This window comes from Artemia franciscana, chromosome 3 (assembly GCF_032884065.1).
Source record: "Artemia franciscana chromosome 3, ASM3288406v1, whole genome shotgun sequence".
NCBI classification, from domain to species: Eukaryota; Metazoa; Arthropoda; class Branchiopoda; order Anostraca; family Artemiidae; genus Artemia; species Artemia franciscana.
The window spans coordinates 35,279,214-35,304,288 of NC_088865.1; the positions used below are offsets into that span (position 1 = coordinate 35,279,214).

At 36.1% G+C, this 25,075-nt stretch overlaps 1 protein-coding gene across 1 annotated transcript; it reads left to right on the forward strand.

The window, feature by feature from the left end:
- The first annotated feature begins 11,951 nt into the window (after nt 1-11,951).
- On the forward strand, nt 11,952-24,620 carry LOC136025218 (uncharacterized). Its single transcript, XM_065701036.1, has 3 exons — nt 11,952-12,034; nt 13,384-13,455; nt 24,200-24,620. The coding sequence occupies exons 1-3, from the start codon at nt 11,992-11,994 to the stop codon at nt 24,457-24,459; spliced, it is 375 nt and encodes a 124-aa protein (XP_065557108.1). The 5' UTR covers nt 11,952-11,991; the 3' UTR covers nt 24,460-24,620.
- Nucleotides 24,621-25,075: the final 455 nt, after the last annotated feature.

Here is a 25,075-nt window from a genome sequence, read left to right on the forward strand (position 1 = left end):
CTTTGCACTCTTCTGATCTTGTAATGTTTTTTAAGACTTTGATTACCGCTGTTTGACTTACTCTTAGTAGTAGTAGTAGTAGAAAAATTTTATTAGAAATAAACATTTCTTAATCAATACCACAGTATAAGCAAAGGCTCGCGAGGCTGTGCTAAGCTCAAGGAAAATAAAGAGAAAATATGGAGAATGAGAAAATATGGAGAATGAAACTATATACCAAAATCAACAAAAAAAAAACAAACATAAACAATACATTACCTTGCGTGACCCCAAGACAAAAAAAAACAAAAAAATACATAAACATTACAAATGAATAACCTATGGAAGGTTTATTTTAGTTAATCTGTTTCAATAGTATACCTACCGAGCAACTCCACACGTAAATCAGACTTAAACTGGCCAAAGCTACCTATTTCCTTAATATCTATACTCAGTTTATTCCAAAGTTCTGAAGCTCTGTATATAAGTGAAAAAGAAGACCCAATTGAAACTAATTGAGGAACCTCAGTATTACCTCGTATCCGAGTAATGTGGTGGTGAACATCAGACCTCTCATAAAATATACCTGTAAAACAATCAGGAAGGCTATCACTGTAATACTTATATATAAAAATCAACGTATAAAAATCACGTAATCCAGCTGCAGGCATTATACTTAAATCTCTATACACAGACCTTGAAGACTTTTGATTCCGAACACCACAAAAAACTCGGATAGTATTATTTAGGATCACACGGATTGGACGAACTATCGAAGGGAAAGTACCAAGCCAAATTGACGAGCAATTCAAAATGTAAGGGTGAATCAGGGAGAAGTATAACAGTCGTAGAACATTTGGGGGGGGGGGAAATATGTTTTAATTTGCGCATGATACCTAAGTTACGCGATAATATTTTTGAAACTGACTTCACATGATCTTTAAATGATAGGGTTTCATCAACATTGATTCCGAGTTCGTTTAATAATTCCCCGCTCCGAAATCATTTCCGTAAACCAAGGGTAAAAATTCGGAGATCAAGAGAAAATAAAAATTTGACTTATCTATATTCAGGTCAAGGTGGTTTATTTTAAGCCATGTACATATCCTGCTCATTGCTGCATTTATCGTTGACATGAGCAGTTGTTCTGTAGGGGCAATACACACCAAGGTTGTAAAATCAGCAAATAAGGGCATAGTAACCTGGGTCTTACTCGGACTGTTGTCAACAAAGTCGTCAATTCTGGGCAGAGCTTTCACAACATGCGGCAGATCATTAATAAAAATTAAAAACAGAGTCGGACCCAGTACGGATCCTTGGGGAGCCCCCCAATTAACAACATTTTTACTAGACAAAAATCCTTGTAAATTGACATACTGCTGTCTATTTTGAAGGTAACTGCAAAGCAAACCCAATGTAGCACCCCTTAATCCATAAATTTCACATTTTTTAAATAATATTCGATGGTCAACAGCGTCAAACGCCTCAATTAAGTCCAAAATACACCAGCTACCCTACCTTTTCATCAAGAGCATCATTAATAATAGTAGTAATAAATGAAATCGCCATTTCTATTGTTCTACCCTTCCTGAAACCAAACTGATTTGGATGTAGAAGTTTGTGACGCTCCACATGCTCATAAATTATAATATTAATACATTTTTCTAAAACTCGTGAAACCACAGTTAATAATGAAATTGGTCTATAATTCCCCAAAATATTCTTGTTACCACCCTTAGACACGGGAGTTATCCTTGCGATTTTAAGAAAATAGGGGAATTTCCATTGCTTAAAACAAGCATTAATAAGAAACGTAAATATATTTGAAATGCTTGGAAACGCGGTTTTCAAAACAAGAAGGTTAATGGAATGACTCCCAGCCGAAGAACTTTTCATCTCAAAGATAATCTTACGAATTTCATCATGTGTGACAGGTGTTAGATACATTGACACATCGACAGAAGTACCCATAAAAGTCTCAAGCGGAGGATCATTATCAGAAGCTACTGTTAGTCAGGGAGCCACACGAGAGAAATGTTGATATTTAAGGATTGAGGTGATCAGCAAGCAGCAGAAGGTTTGAGTGTGCAATCTAATGCAATCGACCATGCTGAAAACGAAAATCGGCGTTATATAGTCGACAAATGGGTGCGACATCCACATTTCTTCAAATTCCCTACAAATCCATCTTAACTGGCAAAAATTATATTAAAATCGATAAAAAATTATAGATTACTCCAAAACTGTTCAGCTATACCTCAGATCAAAGTTAATTAAATAAAGAATCATATTGTCTTTTCAAAGCATTTTTATCTTTTGCCACTGAGTTGTAATAAAAAAATATCCAGTTAACACAATTTGTCTCTCTTTTGGATTAATCTTGATCCATCTTGAAAATTTGCCTGAATGAGGTGTATTTTCTTAATGGCTTCTGTAGGAAATTTATTGTCCTACAAAATGACTGATTCAGAAATTCTCTAACCCTTCTCGTTTTTGAACTATGGACAAAAAAGCGAATTGACCCAATTTATAGCTCGGATAAGCAGCGGCATCTATCCAGTGTGAATGCGTCAGGGTATCAGATACTTCGGTAACTACGAAAACGACTTTAGACCGTGGTATCAGATACCATCAGGGGCGTCACTAGCCGTTTAGCTTTTGGGGGGGGGGCGTCCAGTTTGTGCCGACGGACTGAAAAATGTGCCGACAAAAAACGCCGTTGCCGCTTCGCGTATACAGCAACCTGAATCCTATCTTCCAGTTTTGTTTCTTCTTCAGGTGTCCTTGGAGCAATTTTCGAAAGGAATAATAGGGTTTTTGTTACATTTTGCTTAAGAGTACTTTTATTTCAGGAAGAGACGTCTGACGGTTCGACGTCACATATTACGACAAGCATCATTATGCAACCAAACACGGACGGCCCACTAAAGAAAGCGTGTTCTTTGAAGAAAAGTTGGAACAGAAACCCTTCCCTGTCGTCTTCAAATCTGATTCAGCCTGGAAAGTTTGGGAAGATGTACCTCAAGAGAAAAATAGAGGCGACCGATAAATGCAGCGATCTCATTGGTTTGTCAGGTGACCAGAAAGTTCCCGTTTCAGACTTTTTCACGATCTGGCTTCTATGTAGAGCTTTGCCGACGCAGCTCATTGATGTATCAAGTGACTCGGCAGAATCTCAACCATATTTTGGTTTCAAGTGTTTCTCAGCAGTGTATGGCTGTAAGGCTGATATTCCTGTTACCAGGATCGGATACCTGCCAGTGGTTCCCCACTCTCCCTCGAACCCAGCAGTCGTGGAAGAAGTCATTAAGTCTTTCCAGAAAACTGCCAGAGAACTGGGACTGAGTTACACCGTCGTCACATGTGACCAGGCCGTATATGAAATCGTTCATGCTCTGAGAGTCAGAAATCCTGAAGCATATTCTGATGTTGTCCTCAGAATGGGCGGTCTTCATATTTTAATGAACTTCATGTGTGCCATCGGTCATATAATGAAGTGCTCGGGTCTAGAAGAGGTGATTTACGAGACTGGAATTCTGTTGGAAGGAACCGCAAAGAAAGTGATGAGTGGTAAACCGTACTATAAAGCTCTCGCTGCTCATACGTTAGTCCTCGAGGCAATATCCATTCTGTACTGGGAAGCTTTCGAAAATTTTTGCGCAGAATCAGACGATTCATCGTGCATCACTATCTTTGAAGAAATGGGAGATTTACTGCAAAACTTGAAGATCTCAAGAGAGGGTGATGAGAACTTGAACTGTCTAAAGGAAAAACTTACCGCATTGTCCCCGTGGTTAGAAAGGTTCGAGACTTCTCGTGCACGCTCAAAAACCCACAAGTTCTAGAAGCAGTACAAAGAAATGGTACTGGTTTTGTGGCAGTTTTTGTACAGTGAAAGATCTGGTGACTGGGATGGCCATCTTGAAGTAGCTAGCAAAATGCTTCCTTATTTAGTTGCATGTGGTCACTATAAGTATGGCACTTGCTTGATTGAGTACCTGGCTGAGATGCAGGGCTAACCTCAAGAAGTAGATCAGGCATTCCACAATGGACTGTTCAATGTGAAGAGGAGGAATGCAAAATTCAACTGCATATCCCCAGACCATGCTGTAGAATCTACCATTAATTTAGATTCAAAAACGGAAGGTGGAATGACGGGTATTACCATGAATGAGTTGGCACTGGTGAAGTGGACTTTAACTCTTCCGTTCTGTGCCTCAGTCTCGTCTACATTCACTGAGATGCTACGCATTGTTCCCCAGACTGAGTTTGACTCCTCTCACCACGAAGATAACCCTTCCTTCGTTCTGCGGCAACACATGGCTGTTGATAAAGTGAAGTCTGTTCTGGAAGCCAGGCTCAATCCCTTTCGATCCACTGACGAAGATATGCTGAATATTTATACGCTTGAGACAGTTGATATTGAGATAGCTGACAGTCTCCTCAGTGTGCGATCTGTTGGAAGCGGAGCGGTTGATCGCTACTTGGACGGTGAAAAAGGTGCCTTTAGCAAAGTAAAGGTCATGAATAATGAGAAGGCGAAACAGAAAAAAGCAACCAATACTTCTAGTGCTGTAAATAGCCTTACCAATGTTGAACTTCAAACGGTCAAAAGGGTATTGGTGAGTGTTGACTTTACAGGCGAAAGAGGACTTCACCATCTAAAGAATTTTCTTTCCCATGAGCTTCTTCCATATGCACCTTCTATATTCCAGAGAAGTGCCATATCTGGAATGGTTGTGCTTCGGACAGGAACAAAGTCAGCTCTTCTGGAGTATTTGAAAACAAAAATCAGCTTGAGCGAGTGGCCCGTTAACCTCGAGATTAGCAGTGAGTCGACTCACTCAAGGGTGGTAGACTTGATGCCCTACCTCAGAAGCCATCCACCAAATCCATCGGAAACCGTTGAGAGCTATGGAAAACGGACATTTTCTACGCTTGTGTCTTTCAACAGCAACGTTAAGGAGCTGCACGTCCTTGCAGATAGATATGATGGGATTTTTGGATATTCCGACGAAGAAGGCAAGGTGATCTGCCTAAAGGACTGCGGTGGTTGCCATGAGCAGCGAGGATGTTCAAACAGGTCTCCGGTAGCTCTAGGTAGACACTTAAACCTAGATGATTGGAACTCGTTGCTCTCAAATTCCAAGACAAAGGCAGGACTGATTGAGTTTCTATTCGGTGAGTTTGAAAACTCAGTTCACCTGCTGCAAGCAGGGTTCACTGTGGACCTCTCAGGAGGCTTTCGATACCGGATGAGAGTGGTGATGCTCAACAGAAGTGGAAATGCTGATACAAACTTTGAAGAGCGTTTGAGCTGTACCCATGAAGAGGCCGATACAAGAGTTGTGTTACACATGTTGGACTGTTTGGAAAGGGGTTTCGATGTCGTTTTGGTCGATGCGAATGACACAGACATAGTTGTCGTCTTGCTATATCACTACAAGTTATTCCTTGGGAACCACCCAAATTGTGAAAAGTGGAAAGTTTATGTCAGGTTCCACAGCTATTTAGTGCCTATACATCGGCTTTGCAGCAATTTACCGAACGATTTTGTTCACTCCATCTGCCTTCTTCATACGCTTTCAGGGTGTGATACCGTGGGTTTCATGTTTTCTAAAGGAAAACGAGTGGTGGCCAAGGCTGTCGAGAAATGGGGATTGGAGAAACCGATTGCTTTGCTTGTCCAAGAGATACAGAAGTCAAAGCTCGACCCTGCGGTTCTAGAAAAATTCAGTGTGATTTGCAAAAAGGTCGTTGTTGCCTCATACGGAAAAGACCCAGACCACTTTACCTCTCTTAATGAATTAAGAGTGCATTTGTGCCCTCGAAAGCGGGAGCTTAAGTATTTGCCACCATCTGACGCTGCCTTTGAGTGTCATGCTAAGCACGTGTACCTGCAGTTGGACATTTTTTTGCAAGCAAATCGAGCAAAGCCACAGTTTCTGGATCCCCTGCAATTTGCCTGGATGTTTCAAGACGGTGGGGTTAGGCCAGTTGTGTATACCCTTCAGGCATTTCCAGAAGGTGTGGTCCCCCAGTACTGCTCGTGCAAGCGCTGTACAAACAAATGTTCATGTGCTGGAAATAGACCTTGCAATTTACTTTGTGACTGTGGTGGGAAGTGTTTTATGGACGAGTTTGATATGCTTGATGGATAATTTGATATGCTGAGCTACTTTTTAACTTTTGTAGTAACAAGTGCTGTTCACGAAATCCGTAGCAGGTGTTAGTATAGTAGTCTTTTTTTTGTTTATTCAAACTTATTGAATAATAATCTTGTCAAGTTTACTAATAATTCTGATTAGGAATGAAAGAGAGTTGTAATCAAGGTCATTGTTGAGTATAGTGGCAATCTTCCTGTCTGAGATAATAAAACTATCCGCTACCAGCTGAATCTAGGCGCGAAATCTTTTCCAGCGCGAATAAAAAAAATTAAAATTGCAAGTTTCAAGGTCATTCGCGTTGGTCCCTACTGTACTCGTCACTTCTGGCATCAGTTACGAAAGATTTGGCGATCATTGTGGAAATTTTTCCAAAACTTGATTTAATAGTAAAAAAACGCGAAATTTTCAATTTTCGCGGTCAAGCACCCCCCGGCCGAGTATATAACGCCCATTTTCGTGATCAGCGCTATCGATTACCCCATATTCCTTTGTCAAACCTTCTGCTGCTCACTGATCACCTACCCGACACATTTTCGTTGAGTGGCTCCCTGACTATGTAGTACGAGAAAATCGAGCCCCAACAGTTGCAAAATGCTCCGAAAGGGCATTACATATTAAATCAGGCTCATTCGATTTTAGCCCATCACTTGTAGTAACTTCATCTGGCAGAACCGGATCTGTTGAAGATATAACACTTTTAGTAATTTTCCATATTTAAGCTGGGTTACCACAAGCATCTTTAAATTTACACGCAAAATATTTTTTCTTCGCATTTCTCACAAGTTTATTATAAACTCTTGTGCAAGCTGGATCATTTTCATTCCTTATTGAATCCCTATATAACGGGTCTTTCTTATTTATGCACCACAGAAGACTAGGTGAAAACCACGGCTTTTTGGGTATCTTTTTCCTTGACCTTGTCCGACTCATTATACAAGTTCTACTCAAAATAGAGATCAATGTACCATAAAATCTATGAAAACTTATATTTATGTCATCTAGATTTTCTAGTTAATATATATATGTTACCGTGAATGTAAAAAAATGGTGAATGTCGACTTACACCGGTGATTGTCAACAAACACTAAATACGCCAGTGAAAGATCAAATATTTCATTACACTCTTGTGCATTCGGACCCTTACTGGTCTATTTCAACAATCACACATATCCTCTGTTGAGTATCCGGAAGAGATGAAAAAATCTAATTCTCAAAACCAAATCCTAATCTTTAATTAGATAACAGAAATGTTTTAGCGGTTGTTGTTTGAATAGAAGACTCTGACTGCTATAAACTTGCAAATGCAAATGGTACCCTCAAGCAGCTTTACAAAAATAGTCAGTTTACAATTTTTAAGGAAAAATTACTTCCTAAGGTTGAGATTGATTTTCAAGAAACTTCGCTTAGAGAAGCAGCTACAGCTAATTTGAGAAGTGGTTGACAAGGCTATATACGATGTCATTGCAAAAGGAAGTGTTCCACGAACAAATGCAGTTGTAAAAACCAGGGTTTTCGGAGCAATTAAATAAGAAAAATAAGTATTTTCAACTGAAAGTAAGGAGCAATATCAAAACATAAAACAAACAGAAATTTTTAATTGTATTAATATTCCCCGTGAAAAATTCCCTCCTAGGGATGGATACTCTAGACAACTCCAACCCCGTAAAAATTTCCCTCCAGAAAATTCCCCTTAAAATTGAGTCGGTGAAGAGAAAGTAAGACTAATAAAATTCGTATAGGAATTCTGGTAAATGCTCCCAGTGTTAAATTCCCCTATACAGTTGACCCTCCGGAAACTTCCTTCCCCATAGATAATTCTTTCCGTGGAAAATCTACTCAACATGAGATATACTCCTCCCACTCCACCCGAAAAATGTATGCATACTTCCTAATAACAAATACTATACGTAAACAATGGGCAAATTTTATAACTTAAAGACCGTTCCCCAGGGGCTGTGGAGGGTCAAGTCATCTTTAAAGGCATAGTTATTGAGCCTTTCCTATATGTTGAAAAAATGGCTATCTGAAAATTTTGATCGGACAACTTTTGTGGAAACTAGGTTTGTGGGAAGGGGTTTAGTTACCCTTCATTTTTTGCCACTAAAAAGGTTTTTTTTTAGCGACAAGAAAGATACTTGAGCTTTTAATTCCTATTCAAATGAGCTTTTTCCCGATATTATAGGGCTATTGGTTCGATACGATCAGCTCTGGGGAAAAAAACAAACAAACAAAGAAACACACATCCGTGATCTTTCTTCTGAGAAAAAATACAAAATTCCTATTTTTTGTACATGGAAGCTTGAAACTTATAATAAGGTGGTTTTCGGATACGCCGAATTTGATGATGTGATTTTTATTAAGATCCCCTGAATTTGAAGGGGTGTTACCCCTTTTTCGAAAAGCAAGTAAATTTTCTCAGGCGCGTAACTTTTCATGGGTAACATTAAACTTAATGAATTTTATATATTTGGAATTAGCATAACAAGCCAATTTTATATATATATATATATATATATATATATATATATATATATATATATATATATATATATATATATATATATATATATATATATATATATATATTAATATTAAAATTCTGTATTTTAGAGTTACAGCTACTATTGAGCCGTGTTTGATTCAACATTTGATTAAATAAAAAAAAACAAGTTTTTTCAACTGAAAGTAAGGAGTGACATCAAAACTTAAAACGCACAGAAATTACCTCGTATATGAAAGAGGCTGCTTCCTCATCAACGCCCCGCTCTTTACGCTAAAGTTTGACTCTTTCTCTCAATTCTTCTTTTTAAAACAGTAAAAAACTTTAGCTTAAAGAGCGGGGCGTTGATGAGGAAGCAGCCTCTTTCATATACGAAGTAATTTCTGTGCGTTTTAAGTTTTGATGTCACTCCTTACTTTCAGTTGAAAAAACTTGTTTTTTTTTATTTAATTTCTGAACGTTTTTGAATCAATGCATGTTTTGATTTTGGCTCTCCGCAGAGAAATAATCAAAACGAAATTTGCATATTTTTTTTTGGCTCAATGGCTTTCTCATAATTTTGATCGAATGATTTTGAGAAAAAAGGAGCGGGGGACGAAGCCTAGTTGCCCCCCGATTTTTTGGTTAATTAAAAAGGCAACTAGAACTTTTAATTTTATTTATTGGTAAAAGATTTACGTAACTTATAAATTAGCTTACGTAAAGAACTTTTGTATTCTCATGTTTTTATTACATATATGAGGGGATTTGCCCCATCGTCAGTACCTCGCTCTTTACACTAAAGCTTAAATTTTATCCCAATTCATTCAGAATGACCCCCTGAATCACAAAAGCCGTAGAATAAGTAGTTGAAATTACCGAAAATACTTTAGCGTAAAGAGCGAGGTATTAGAAGGAGGTGAGCCCCTCATATGGGTAATAATTTCTGTTTGTTTTAAGTTTTATTGCTGTTCCTTACTTCCAGCTGAAAAAGCTTTTTCACTTTTATTTTTTAATTGTTTTTTTTTTAATAATGCTAGTAAATCCTGCTCTCCCTTCATGGAAATTTTCTTCTCCCATTACAAATTCTCGAAGGAAGTTCCCCAGCATATCCCCCTCTTCTCAACCCCTCCCCCAAACCAAAAAAATCCTCTTGAAAACGCCTGTATACTTCCCAATAACCATTACTATATGTAAGCACAGGTCAAAGTTTGTAACTTGTTGCCCCTCCCACGGGGACTGTGGGGGAGTAAGTCGTCCCCAAAGACATAGTTATAAGGTTTTTCGACTACGCTGAATAAAATGGCTATCTCAGAATTTTGATCCGTTGACTTTGGGAAAATAATTAGCGTGGGAGGGGGCCTAGGTGCCCTCCAATTTTTTTGGTCACTTAAAAAGGGCACTAGAACTTTTCATTTCCGTTAGAATGAGCCCTCTTGCAACATTCTAGGACAACTGGGTCGATACGATCACCCCTGGGGAAAAAAAAAAAAACAAAAAAAAAAACAAAAAAACAAATAAACACGCATCCGTGATCTGCCTTCTGGCAAAAAATGCAAAATTCCACATTTTTGTAGATAGGAGCTCGAAACTTCTACAGTAGGGTTCTCTGATACGCTGAATCTGATGGTGTGATTTTCGTTAAGATTCTTTGACTTTTAGGGGGTGTTTCCCCCTATTTTCTAAAATAACGCAAATTTTCTCAGGCTCGTAACTTTTGATGGGTAAGACTAAACTTGATGAAACTTATATATTTAAAACCGGCATTAAAATGCGATTCTTTTGATGTAGCTATTGGTATCAAAATTCCATTTTTTAGAGTTTTGGTTACTATTGAGCCGGGTCGCTCCTTACTACAGTTCGTTACCACGAACTGTTTGATTCACGAACTGCATATCCAAAGTTTCATAATACTTTAGGTTGTAGCTATCAATAAGGTGTTGCAATCAGATAATGGCAGAAAACTCAGTAATCAAGTAATAACCGAACTCTGCGCTATGTAAAATTTCTTATTACTCATATTTTCTTTTCTCAATACAAATGCACCTTCTGGCACCAGAAAAAATTACAGAATAGCGCAAGAAAATCTAAATTTAAACTTATAATCCAGCTGTCAAATTGTGACCGTCTTTCATTCGATATTTAAATTTTGAATAAAATGCACAGGTTCAAATGAAATTATTTGTCGTAAGAGAATTCTGTATGTTCGTAATAACGAACTGCATGTAAGGAGCAGCTCGGGCAAATATTCACCAAAACTAAAAACGGAATTTTTGATGACAATTGACGCATCAACAGGAACGACATTTTTTGAGATTCTAAATGTATAAAATTCAATCAATTTAGTGTTGATCAGCAAAAGCACGAATCGGCGAAAAATTAATTATTTGATAATTAATTTAATTATCAAAGATTAATTTAATAATTAAATTAATTTGTATGTAAAAGGGGCTGTCCCTTCTAAAACTCCTCGCTTTTTAATGCTGCTCCTTACCTTCAATTAAAAAACTGTTTTTCTATTTAGTTTTATAATAGAATAGGACACTTCGCGAGACCGACAAAATTTATCCTTAGCTTTGCTCATGCTTTTTGATGATCCTGTACGAGAAAAAAAGTTGGCTTTTGGATCATGAATTTTGCCATATTGGGTAGTAGTTACTATTTTGAATTTTTTAGCATGAGTGTTTCTTTTTTAGAGTTGCTTTGGCATCCTCTTTGGTTCCACTATAGTGACCTCATTTAGCTTTTGAAGCAAGAACTACCAGAATTGATTTGAAAAATTTCAAGAAAATTGACTAACCATTTTAAACCCAAAAATAACCCACCCCCTCCCAGAAAAATAAAACCCCAAAATAAAACGGAAAATTACAAGGGATCATCAACTGTGAAAATTAAAGTTGAAGAATTGGAAAGTCCAGATGAATTAGAACTTGGGAAAACCTTATACTTTACCCAAATTGTATTTCTTCTACTAATCAACAAAAAATTTCAAGAAAATTGACTAACCATTTTAAACCCAAAAATAACCCAACCCCTCCCAGAAAAATAAAACCCCAAAATAAAACGAAAAATTACAAGGGATCATCAACTGTGAAAATTAAAGTTGAAGAATTGGAAAGTCCAGATGAATTAGAACTTGGGAAAACCTTATACTTTACCCAAATTGTATTTCTTCTACTAATCAACACTCTAAGAATAGTAATTAACGTCTTACATGATTTGAATGCCATAATTGGATGTCATTTCTTAATTCTTTGTTTTTCCAGATATTGCATAAGGTTTCAAAATGTTTTTTCCAGTTATTGCATTACATCTTAAAATGTATTAATATCAAAGTGAGTGCAATGAAAGGCTTTAGTAACAAAAATGAACAGAAGTGTATCTTTCTTAGTTTTATTTATTATTTCAGGTATTTTAGTTATAACATGTAATATAAATAAAATTAGCTCTTGCAGTTTAGAAATTTTTATCGATATATTTGCAAAATTTGAGATTAGCATAATAGCCCTGAAACCGGGCATAGTAATCCGATTAATCTACTTCATCTTTAGTGCAAAAAATATTTTCCAACATACTTTAGATAAGGCCTAATTGGTTTTCCAATTTCTTTCTTTTTTTTGCGTGGCAAGAATTTTTCCGTGGTAAAATTAATAACTTACAGATATTTCCCCAAGGGCTCTGGGCGGGTCATGATATATCAAAACGCATAGTAATTCAGCCTTTCAACTATATTGAACAAATTCGCTATCTCAAAATTTTCATCTGACGATTTTGAGAAAGAACGGGCGTGGGAGGGGGCCTAGTTGCCCTCTAATCTTTTTGGTTACCTAAAAATGGCACTAGAACTTTAAATTTTCGTTAGAATAAACCATCTTTCAATTTTCTAGGACCTCTGGGTTGATGCAATAATCCCTGGTAAAAAAAGAAAAGAAAAAACAAATAGACACGCATCTGTGATTTTTCTTCTTGCAAAAAATACAAGATTTCACATTTTCACGGATAGAAGCTGGAGACCACTAAAGGAGTGTTCTCTGATGAGCTGAATCTCATCAGAGCCAATCTCATCAAAGACCAGGCTCCTGGTCTTTGAATGGTAAGATTAAACTGAACGAAACTTATAGATTTTAAATCAGCATAATAAGCCAAATCTTTTGACATATCTATTGGTACCAAAATTCAGTTTTTTAGAGTTTCAGTTACTATTGGGCCTGATCGCTCCGGGTCAATCAAACAGTAACATACCACGAGCTGTTTGATGAACCTCAGAGAAAATCCACTAACCCACCGATTTTTTCATTACTCTGTCGGGGTCATCGACTTTCTTCTCTACACTTACTACAGCAATATTTCCGGTTTTGTCTTGTTTGTTGTCATACTTTTCAACTATTTATGATTGACATGAACCAAAAAGGGTGTAAAATGATGCCCTACGTTTTCTGCATAAACTGCCTTGTTTTGTCAGTGCTAATAAGCTATGTTCTGATTTTTGTTTCCCAACGTTTAACCAGCTGCTCTTTGTTGCGTAAGTGTCTATTGGCATCGAAAAGTGATCCTGTTGAGGAAGTTTACACCTCTTTAGCGCCATTCATTGCATTGCAAATCCAGCAAAAGCTTTATGAACCTAATGAATTTGGCTAAACTGTTTTTTCTACAATTTGTTTGTTCTTGGTTGTTTGCTGCTGCGGCTGTTGTTCTTTTCACGTTTCTCTTTATAGCTCTTTGTCTGGGGTTAAAATTATTGATATTTCCTTTTTCTAGTTTGCTATGCTGTTCCCGTTCAGCGTACATCAGCAAGTGAAAATGTGAGATATGGTAGACAGGTTCTTCCTGGTAAGAGTATATTACCCGTTTCTTTCTTTCATTTACTTGTATAACTAGTGGCTGTATTTATATATATAGAAAAGTTAGATTGGTATGAGGTTTTAAGTGAAGTTCAGGACACAAATTTGAGGTTTGCTTTATTTTATGAAAAGTTGCAGAGTTTAATAAGTCAAGTGGTCCCATTGAAACTTTTAATAGAAAACATTCAAGTAAGAAACCTTAGACTACTTGTGTGATTTTGAAACAAATAAAAATAAGAGATAAATTCTTTAGAGCTCCAATATTCAACCCGTCACAAGAAAATAAAGCAATTATACAAAATTCTATCGAAATAGGATCAATACAATTCTAAGAAATGAAAAACAGGAAATATTTTGAGAAAAAGTTGAAAGAGGTCAAAAAATTACCTTAAGAAAATCTGGGACTAATAAAAGAAGTGTTTGGATTAAAATTGAAAATTGTACATGAGGAATTAATTATTTCAATGGGACAGACTTTAAAGTTTGAAAATGATATATGCAATGAATTAAAGAGTTATTTTTTGAATACTTGCCTGAATCTAGCTATGTCAATTGTACTTAGTAGTGGCGATCCGACGTTCAAGTCCTTACTGAGGGACCCGATTGATGCATCTTTCCACCTTAGACTTGTAACAGTCGGTGAAATTAAAATAAAAGTTTATGGGTTGCGTAGTTGTTCATCTGGTAGCGCTCACATTACTTTAATTTCCCTGTTATATCTGAAGTTTTACGTGAATTAAATAATGAGTGTTTTCGTCGAGAAGATTTCTCAGATTGTTCTAATGTTGCCTGTGTAACCCGCCTAACGGCAGGTAATCAGACGAGAGAGGGTTATGTTTGGTTGGTGTGACGGTACTATAGATCCGGTAACTGGTGCCTCTACGTGGGTCCTATTACTAAGGTGGTATTCAAAATGACCCGGGGAACATTAGACCGATACCTGTTTTAGCCATCATTTCCTGTGTTTTAGAAAAGTCGCTTAGCACTAGAATGATGCGTTTTTTGAAGAATCATAAGTTTTTGGTAGAGACAAAATTTGGTTCCTTAGACTAAGGATAGAACAACAGCCCTTTATTTATTTGACAACTATTATTAATGGTATATTAGATCAAGTTTCTAAAATAGGTACTGTATTTTTAGATCTGATGAAAGCTTTTGACACTGTGGTACATGAACTTCTACTTAAGAAGTGTGAGATGTATGGTTTTGAGGGGGAAATCTCTAATTTATAAAATAAGTTTTTTAAGTAATCGTTATCAGTATGTCCAACTAAATTATTCTTATTCAGAAAAAAAATTTAAATAGGTGTTCCACAAGGATCAGTTCTTGGTCCTATGCTATTCTTGAAATTTATTAATGTCAATTCTTTATTAAATGTCTTCCAAATTAGCTAAATAATTTTTTCTACAAAATAAGTTCACTAACTGTAAACCCAACAAATGAAACAGTTTTCCTTTTTGCTGCTGATACAACAGCAATTAGCAGAGCTAAGACAGGGGAGCCGCTGCAGATATCCATGAAGGAATCAGTCGTTAGAATTTTAGCATGGCTCAGGGTTAATAAACTAAGGATTAACTGGGCTAAGTATAATTATATTATTTTCTCGCAATCACCAGATCTCTACACTTGGATCAAGGAATTAGATATGTCCAAAGGCGTCATAAAAAAGACTGCTTCTTTGAAGTACCATAGGAATGTAGTAGATAAGACTTAATCTTTTAAGCAGCATGCAACTTTAACTAGTAAAATTCCGGCAAGGGATCTAGGTACAATTAAATAAAAAAAAACTAGTTTTTTAACTGAAAGTAAGGAGCGACATTAAAACTCAAAACGAACAGAAATTACTCCGTATATGAAATGGGTTGTCCCCTCCGCAATCCCTCGCTCTTTACGCTAAAGCTTTTAATTATTTTAAAAAGTAGAATTGTGGCAAAGAGTCAAGCTTTAGCGTAAGGAGCGACGGAGGGGACAACCCATTTCATATACGAAGTAATATCTGTTAGTTTTAAGTTTTAATTAAATAAAAAAAACTAATTTTTTTAGCTGAAAGTAAGGAGCGACATTAAAACTTAAAACGAACAGAAATTACTCCGTATATGAAATGGGTTGTCCCCTCCGCAATCCCTCGCTCTTTACGCTAAAGCTTTTAATTGTTTTAAAAAGTAGAATTGTGGCAAAGAGTCAAACTTCAGCGTAAAGAGCGAGGGATTGCGGAGGGGACAACCCATTTCATATACGGAGTAATTTCTGTTCGTTTTAAGTTTTAATGTCGCTCCTTACTTTCAGCTAAAAAAATTAGTTTTTTTTATTTAATTTCTGAACGTTTTTGAATTAATGCATGTTTGGTTTTGGCTCTCCGCACATAAATTATTAAAATGAAACTTGTATATTAATTCTTTTTTTGGCTAAATGGCTTTCTCTTAGTTTTGATCAGACGATTTTGAGAAACAAGGGGTGGAGAAGGAGGCCTAGTTGCCCTCCAATTTTTCGGTCACTTAAAATGGCAACTAGAACTTTTAATTTTTAATGAACGTTTTTATTAGTAAGAAATACACGTAGCTTAAGAATTAACTTACATAACAAACTTTCATAACCTTATATTTTTATTATGTATACGAGGGGGTTTTTACCCTCGTTAATACCTCGCTCTTTACACTAAATCGTAAGTTTTGTCCCAATTCTTTAAGAATGACCCCTGAATCAGAAAGGCCGTAGAATAAATAGTTGAAATTACTAAAAATACTTTAGCATAAAGAGCAAGGTATTTATCTCCTCCTAAATACCTCGCTCTTTATACTAAAGTATTTTTAGAACCCCTCATATGCGTAATTATCTCTGTTCGTTTTAGGTTTCAATGCTACTTCTTCCTTTCATTTGAAAAAACGTTTTCATGTTTATTTTTCATTGTTTTCTTATAGTAGTGCTAGAGAACCCTGCGCCCTTTTCATTGAATTTTTCTTCCCTCATGACAGATTCCTCCAAGGAAAGATCCTCCAACATAGCCCCCTCTCCTCAGCCCCACCCCCAAACAAAATAAAATCCCCCTGAAAACGTCTGTACACTTCCCAATAACCATTACTATATGTAAACACTGGTCAAAATTTGTAACTTGCAGCCCCTCCCCCAGGGATTGTGGGGGAGTAAGTAATCCCCAAAGACATAGTTATTATGGGTTTCGACTATGCTGAACAAAATGGCTATCTCAAAATTTTGATCCGTTGACTTTGGGAAAAAAATGAGCGTGGGAGGGGGCCTAGATGCCCTCCAATTTTTTTGGTCACTTAAAAAGGGCACTAGAACTTTTCATTTCCGTTAGAATGAGCCCTCTTGTGACATTCTGGGACCACTTGGTCGATACGATGACCCCTGGGAAAAAGAAAAAAAAAAAAAAAAAAAAAACAAACAAATAAACACGCACCCGTGATTTGTCTTCTGGCAAAAAATACAAAATTTCACATTTTTGTAGATAGGAGCTTGAAACTTCTATAGTAGGGTTCTCTGATACGCTGAATCTGATGGTGTCATTTTCGTTAAGATCCTACGACTTTTAGGGGGTGTTTCTCCCTATTTTCTTAAATAAGGCAAATTTTCTCAGGCTCGTAACTTTTGATGGGTAAGATTAAACTTGACTAAACTTATATATTTAAAATCAGCATTAAAATGCGATTCTTTTGATGTAGCTATTGATATCAAAATTCAATTTTTTAGAGTTTTGGTTACTATTGAGCCGGGTCGCTCCTTACTACAGTTCGTTACCACGAACTGTTTGATATCTCTCCTTACTTTCAGTTAAAAAAAATATTTTTTTTATTTAATTTCTGAGCGTTTTTGAATTAATGCATGTTTGATTTTGGCTTTCCGCACACAAATTATTAAAATGAAATTTGTATATTAATTCTTTTTTGGAAAAATGGCTTTCTCTTAGCTTTGATTAGACAATTTTGAGAAATAAGGGGTGGGGAAGGAGGCCTAGTTGCCCTCAAATTTTTCGGTTACTTAAAAAGGCTACTAGAACTTTTAATTTTTAGCGAACGTTTTTATTAGTAAAATATAAAAATAACTTAAGAATTAACTTACGTAACAAACTTTTATATTCTTATATTTTTGTCATGTATACGAGGGGGTTTGTACCCTCGTTAATCCCTCGCTCTTTACACTAAATCGTAAGGTTTGTCCCAAGTCTTTAAGAATGACCCCTGAATCAGAAATGTCGTAGAATAGATAGTTGAAATTACTAAAAATACTTTAGCATAAAGAGCGAGGTCAACTCCTCCTAAATACCTGGCTCTTTATGCTAAAGTATTTTTAGGACGCCTTATATGCGTAATAATCTTTGTTCTTTTTAAGTTTCAATGCTACTCCTTACTTTCAATTGAATAAACGGTTTCATGTTTATTTTTTCATTGTTTTTTTATAGTAACGCTAGAAAATCCTGCACCATTTTCTTTGAATTTTTCCTTCCCCAATGACATATTCCTCCAAGGAAATATCCTCCCACACAGCCACATCCCTAACCCCCCCAAACCAAAGTAACCCCCCTGAAAACGTCTGCACATTTCCCAATAACCATTACTGTGTGTAAACACTGGTCAAAGTTTGTAACTTAAAGCCTCTCCCCCAGGGATTGTGGGGGAGTAAGTCATTCTCAAAGACATAGTTTTTATGGTTTTCGACTATGCGGAACAAAATGGCTATCTCAAAATTTTAATCTATTGACTTTGGAAAAAATGAGCGTGGGAGGGGGCCTAGGTGCCTTCCAATTTTTTTCACTTAAAAAGCGCACTAGAACTTTTCATTTCCTTTAGAATGAGCCCTCTTGCGACATTATAGGACCACTTGGTCAATACGGTGACCCCTGGGGAAAAAAAACAACAAACAAATAAACACGCACCCGTGATTTGTCTTCTGGCAAAAAATACGAAATTCCACATTTTTGCTATAGGGTTCTCTGATACGCCGAATACGATGGCGTGATTTTCGTTAAGATTCTATGGCTTTTAGGGGGTGTTTCCCCCTATTTTCCAAAATAAGGCAAATTTTCTCAGGCTCGTAACTTTTGATGACCAAGACGAAATTTGATGAAACTTATATATTTAGAATCAGCATGAAAATCCAATTCTTTTGATGTATCTTTTAGCATCAAAATTCGTTTTTAAAGTTTCGTTTACTATTGAGCCGGGTCGCTCCTTACTACAGTTTACTACACAAACTCTAACATTGTTTTCTCTAAATCTGCCTTTCGCCATCTTTGTTTTTATTTAATGCACCCCTCTATACTTATTTGTTCGAGTATTTGGCTATCTAATTTTCCTTCTATACCAAAATCAATAAGAATTTTACAAAACCATACACTAAAGATTTTAGCCGGCATATATCCACGTGAGTCTGTTCGAGAAACTTACCCACTTTGATAATTTTCTGGCTGCAGGCCTTGGTATATTTCATGTATTCTGGTTTATTTTTGGACTGGAAATTCAGCCTCGTTGTTTTGGTATTTTATTGTCCATTAGGTCTACTGTTCATTCTTACGATACAAGGGATAGTGTTGACTTCTATATATCTAAGCGCATTTCTTCTTATTTAATTATTTTTCTGTTTTTAATAGAGGTACTCGGATATGGAATAGTTTAACTAGTGATATTAAGATTTTTGGAGAACCCAATATATATGGAAAAACCATTAAGGAACTGGTTTTTGCTGAATAAAAGTTTTATTAATTGATCTATTTATATTGGGGTTTTGTTGATATAATTTTTCCTGAGGAAAAGGCATACTATATGATATTCTTTTATATTTATTGTTTAGTATGATTATATTAGTTTTGTCGAGGACAAATTGTTCTTTACGTTTTAAGGATTTTTTTTTTCTCTAAGCTTTGCTTTTTGCTACCAGGATCAAGCTTTACTTTTCAGCGGAAGAAGCAAAGATTATTCATTTGTATGTTTAGTCAATCTCTCTCTCTCTCTCTCTCTCTCTCTCTCTCTCTCTCTCTCTCTTTCTCTCTCTCTCTCTCTCTCCCTCTCTCTTTCAAAAAAGAGAGAGTTAGACAAATAAAAAGAATTTTTTAAAGAAGTTCAAAAAACTTCCCCGAGCGTAAAATTTCCCTTGACATGTTTACCCGCTGGAAACTTCTCTCCCAATGGAAAATTCTGCAGGCACAAAATCCCGCAGCAAAAAATTTACACTTCCCCCAACCGAAAAATGTATGTATACATCCCAATAACAAAGGCAATGCGTATACAATGGGCAAATTTCATCCCCTAAAGACCACTCCCAAGGGCTATGAGAGTAGCTTTATCTTCAGAAGGTATTGTTATCACAAATCTCAACAAAAGAGATTTCTCAAAATTTTCATCGGATGACTTTGGCAGAAAAGGGACGTGTGAGGGGGGTAGGCTACACTCTAATCTTTATGATCATTAAATAAAAAGCAAGTTTTTTTAACTGAAAGTAAGGAGCGACACTAAAACTTAAAACGAACAGAGATTACTCCGTATATGAAAGGGGCTGTTCCCTCCTCAAATCCCCGGTCTGAACCACAAAGTTCCACTCTTTAATGCTGAATAAAATGGCTATCTCAAAATTTTGATTTGGTGACATTGGGAAAAAAATTAGCCTGGGAGGGGCCTAGGTGCCCTCCAATTTTTTGGTCACTTAAAAAGGGCACTGAAACTTTTAATTTCCGTCAGAATGAACCCTATCGCGACATTCTAGGACCACTGGATTGATACGACCACCCCTGGGGGAAAAACAAAAGAAAAAAAACAGATACACACGCATCCTCGATCTGTCTTGTGGCAAAAATACAAAATTCAACATTTTTATATATAGGACCTTGAAACTTCTAATGTAGGGTTCTCTGATACGCTGTATCTGACGATGAGATTTTTGTTAGAGATTCTATCACTTTCAATGGGCATTTCTTCCTATTTTCTAAAATAAATCAAATTTTCGCCGGCTCGTATTTTTTGATGGGTTAAACTAAACTTGATAAGACTCATATATTCAAAATCAGCATTAAAATGCAACTCTTTGGATGTAACTATTGGTATCAAAGTTCCATTTTTTAGGGTTTCGGTTACTTTTGAGCCGGGTTGCTCCTTACTAGAGTTCTTTACCATTAACTATTTGATCCTACTATCAGATTCAGCGTATTAGAGAACCCTAAAGTAGAAGCTTCAAGCTCCTATTTAGACAAATATGGAATTTTGTATTTTTTCCCACAAGACAGATCTCGGATGCGTGTTTATTTGTTTGTTTGTTTTTGTTTTTTCTTTCCAGGGGTTACTGTTACGACCCAGTGATCCTAGAATGTCACGAGGGCTCATTATGACGAAAATTAAAAGTTCTAGTGGCCTTTTTAAGGGACCAAAAAATTGTAGGGCACCTAGGCCCTTTATTCAGCATAATTGGAAAACCTAATAACTATGTCTTTGGGGATTTCAAGTTTTGTTTTGGTTGAGGGGGGTGTTGAGGGGAATGGGCTATGGGGGGATTTTCCATTGAGTAAAATGTCATGGGGGAAGAGAATTTCTATGAAAGGCGGGGGGGGGGGTAGGATTTTCTAGTATTTAAAAAATGAAAAAATAAATATAAAAAGTTTTTTTTTCAACTGAAGGCAAGGGGCAGCATTAAACCTTAAAACGAACAGAAATTTTTGCGCAAATGAGGGGCTCACCTCCTCCTATTACTTCGCTCTTTACGCTAAAGTATTTTTAGTAATTTCAACGATTTATGTTACGGTGTTTGTGACTCAGGGGTCATTCTTAAGGAATTGGGACAAAATTTAAGCTTTAGTGTAAGAGCGAGGCATTGACGAGGGGGCGAACCCCCTCATATACGTAGTAAAAGCATACGAATATAGAAGTTCGTTACGTAAGTTAGTTCGCAAGTTACGAATATTTTTACTAATAAAAATGTTCGTAAGAAATTAAAAGTTCTAGTTGCCTTTTTAAGTAACCACAAATTTGGAGGGTAACTAGGCCTCCTCTCCCGCTCCTTTTTTCTCAAATTGTCTAATCAAAATTATGAAAAAGCCATTTAGCCAAAAGATAAAAATAATATGCAAATTCTGTTTTGAACTATTCATGTGGGGAGAGCCTAAATTAAAACATGCATTAATTCAAAAATGTTCAGAAATTAAATATAAAAAAACGTTTTTTTTACTTAAAGTAAGGAGCGACCCTAAAACTTCAAACGAACAGAAATTACTCCGTATATGAAAGGGGCTGTTCCCTCCTCAACGCTCCGCTCTTTATGCTAAAGTTTTTTACTTTTTAAAAAAGCAGAGTTGAGAGAAAGAGCCAAACTTTAGCGTAAATTCCGTCTTTTTGCAGATGGAAGCTTAAAACATCAGCAGCACGGCTCTCTGATATTTGATGGTGTGATTTTCATTAAGATTGTATTCATTCTTTATGGGTTGTTTCCCGCTTTTACGAAAATCAGGCGAATTTTCTCAGGCTTTCCGCTTTTGATGGGTAACAGTAAACTCAACGAATCTTACATATTTGGAATAAGCATAATAAATATATTCTTTTGATAAATCTATTGATAAAATTTTTTTTTAGTTTCGGTTACTATTGAGCCACGCCATCCTTTGTTCACAGTTTCTTACCTCGAAATGTTTGATTTAGTCATGTTGAAGGACTGAAAGTGTGATATCTTAGGTCTAGGCTCGAATCAACAATTATGATATATAATTTCCAATTTTGAAAAAAACCAGGGAAGAGGTGGGACTAATTATCCAAATTATTTGGGAAACAAGATAAAAGTAAGCTCTTCGTCAGATATATAACGAAATTAACGACGACATTGCTGTTGTTACTCCTAAATAACGTATCTTGCATTTTCGAAAATGTGCCTGGTGTTTCCAAAAAGAAGAACAGGAGGTTATTGTGGATTCGGAGTATTGGAGTTTGATAAAAATACATTGTCCGGCTGATCCTTCTTTTGGGTGTAGCCCAGAAAACAGTTTTTGGTGATTATCTTAAATTTCGAAATTGTCACATAGGAGCTTTAGGTGAACCAGCGACGATCTAGAAAATCTTGGAGTTCAATTCACCCTACAAAAGCGAATTATTTATGCTGTTTTAACCACCCATGTTTCTCTAGGATCATGTTCCTTAGGAAATGAAAAGAAAATTTGAAGTCAAAACTTTATTTAAAATGGTCAATAGTATAGCAATGTTTCCGAAATCGGGGTGGAGGCTCAATCAGAATCTTGAATTATGACTAATAGAGTTGTTAGGTTATGCGTCAATGGTTCAAAAGAAAAAAAGAATTGATGAAAATGAAACTATAGAATAAAATCAATTTTTATCGGCCAAATTGGGGTCCTGGCATCATTTCCAGGTGGCTAATTTTAAACTAATACTCCATTAAAAAACTACTTATTACTCGTAATAAATTACTTTGCATGATCCAAAAACAGTAATTTTACAGCCGAGTCAAAATGGTTGTGAGGCCTAAAAAAAAATAAATACTAAAGGATTGAAGCTATTTTCACAGCCCTCTGTCATTTGCAGTCTTTTTTTGAAGGTTATTAGTATTTTTATTTCTGGGTAAACATCTCACAGGAGAAGACTCGTACAAAATCTTAGTTCAAATATTGAAACACACAAGTCAAACCTTTCAATTGAAACATTCAAGTTTTATGTATCAGTATTTGAGAATGGAAACTTACAAGTTAACAATTCATAAATTGTTCTTTCGAAACCTTCCAAGAAATTGGATTCAAGTTGCTTCTAATGTCTTGAGATTCTGTATATAAAGTTTAAAAACCTTTAAGACGTATTTCCTGCGATAGGATTTCTATGATACTAAAGAAGTAACACAAGTTTCTTAGTTTCATTCATTCACTGAAAATGAACTGAATTCATCCTTTATATGAGGAAGGCTTCCAAGTCCTTAACCCCATAACCTTTACGCTAAAGTTGAACTAGCTATTGTTTAACTGAGAGCATTTTACTCTGAAGAAACAAAGCCAGTTGACAATTATGAGTGTCTTATTTACTGCTTGTCTTTCCAAACCCCTGAACCTTTAATTCTACCGTTCAAAGACAATGTAAATAAACTTTCCATGCTTGTGGTATTTTGAATAAAATGGGTTTTTTTATGCATTGCTCTTGTATGATCCCATTTTCTCTTGAAACAAAGGTGGAAAAGGGGCAAATAGAAGTTACGTATTAGCGAAAAGAGTCGAACTTTCAGAGGAATAGGACAGCATTGCATGTTTTGAGTAACTATGAATATAAAATAAAAACTAAACAAACTAGACGAAACAAAAACCGAATTTTTGAAAGTAAAGAGACCCATTATATATCAGAAACGGTAATCTTTATGATAGAATTCAAAGATTTTTGATTTTCATATTACAAAAAAAAGCACAAAAAGGAAGAGAAATGTAATGAAAGTCGCAAGAAAAAATTATCATATTGCCTTGGGAATGATAGGGCTTGATTTTTCTACAATTTACATAAAGCAATGGAATTTCAATTCGAAACTAGAATCTGACACGTTTTGTATTCTGGGACGCTTTCAGAAAAATCTTAGGAAGATCTTAGCACAAATGCTAGATTGGTGAAAAGCATGGAAGGTTCAATCACTCTGACACGAGTCAAATTACCTTCTTATTTTCCGTTTGTAATTGCTTCAGGATGCAGACGGCATCTAGAAGTGTTAATATCTCTTTATAACCCGTCGGCAGTCAGTTTCTAAATGAACTATTATTTCAGGTGGTCTTCTAGGAGGATTAGCACCCGGTTTGACGCCTGGTTATGGTGGCCTCGGAGGGCAGGGGGGCTATGGTGGCGTTGAAGGATTTAGTACGTTCTCAAGCTACGGATATCAAGAGCATGAAGGCTATGTCCAACCAGATTTACTGGATCTCCAGCCAAACATACCGGTTATCCAGCCGGATTTACCAATTATCCAGCCGGATTTACCAATTATCCAGCCAGATTTACCACTTATAAGTCCTGGATTTGGCTTCTAACAAAGCAAAGCTGTTAAACTGTTGGCAAGTTGAACTTCCTTAAGGATTGTTTTATTTTTACGAAGTTCCTCAGAAAAGCTATTAATTGTTACCTTTGTGATCATGGTTTTTGTAATATTTCATGAAACTTTCATTAAAGCTGTCAAAAAATACTCAAATAACATTTTTTTACTTAAATAACATGCAAGTATTGCTTTAAAAGTACCCGATTAATATTTTTTGTGCCTAAGCAAACGATGCTAAGGAGGCATGATTTGTTGCACTTATGTAGCTGGTTACAATTTACATGCTTGTATTTTTTCTGACAGCAGAAAGTTCCAGCAACGTTTCCACTATGGTTTTTCTCCCCAAAAAGGTTTTTTTTTAGATGTTATAGGAATAGACTTTTTCATCTAAGATTTTTGTGAGTTTCTAGGGATTTTATTGAGCTTTCTCGAATTTGTGAAGATTATCCTACTCGAGGTTCATTATTCAGCCCTTGCTTTGACGGTATTCTCTATGCAAGAGTGAAGAAGAATTTTCTTCCCAGTGATTATTCTTAAACGTTCCGAAAGTGGGGTCATTAATTTTATATTCTACGATACGCTTTACATAAAGTATTTCTGATTAAATAATT

Coding starts and splice junctions, on each gene's coding strand:
- LOC136025218 (XM_065701036.1), top strand. CDS start 11,992: ATGAACAGAAGTGTATCTTTCTTAGTTTTATTTATTATTTCAG. Junction 12,035..13,383: donor AGTTTTATTTATTATTTCAG/GTATTTTAGTTA, acceptor TCCTTTTTCTAG/TTTGCTATGCTGTTCCCGTT. Junction 13,456..24,199: donor TGGTAGACAGGTTCTTCCTG/GTAAGAGTATAT, acceptor CTATTATTTCAG/GTGGTCTTCTAGGAGGATTA.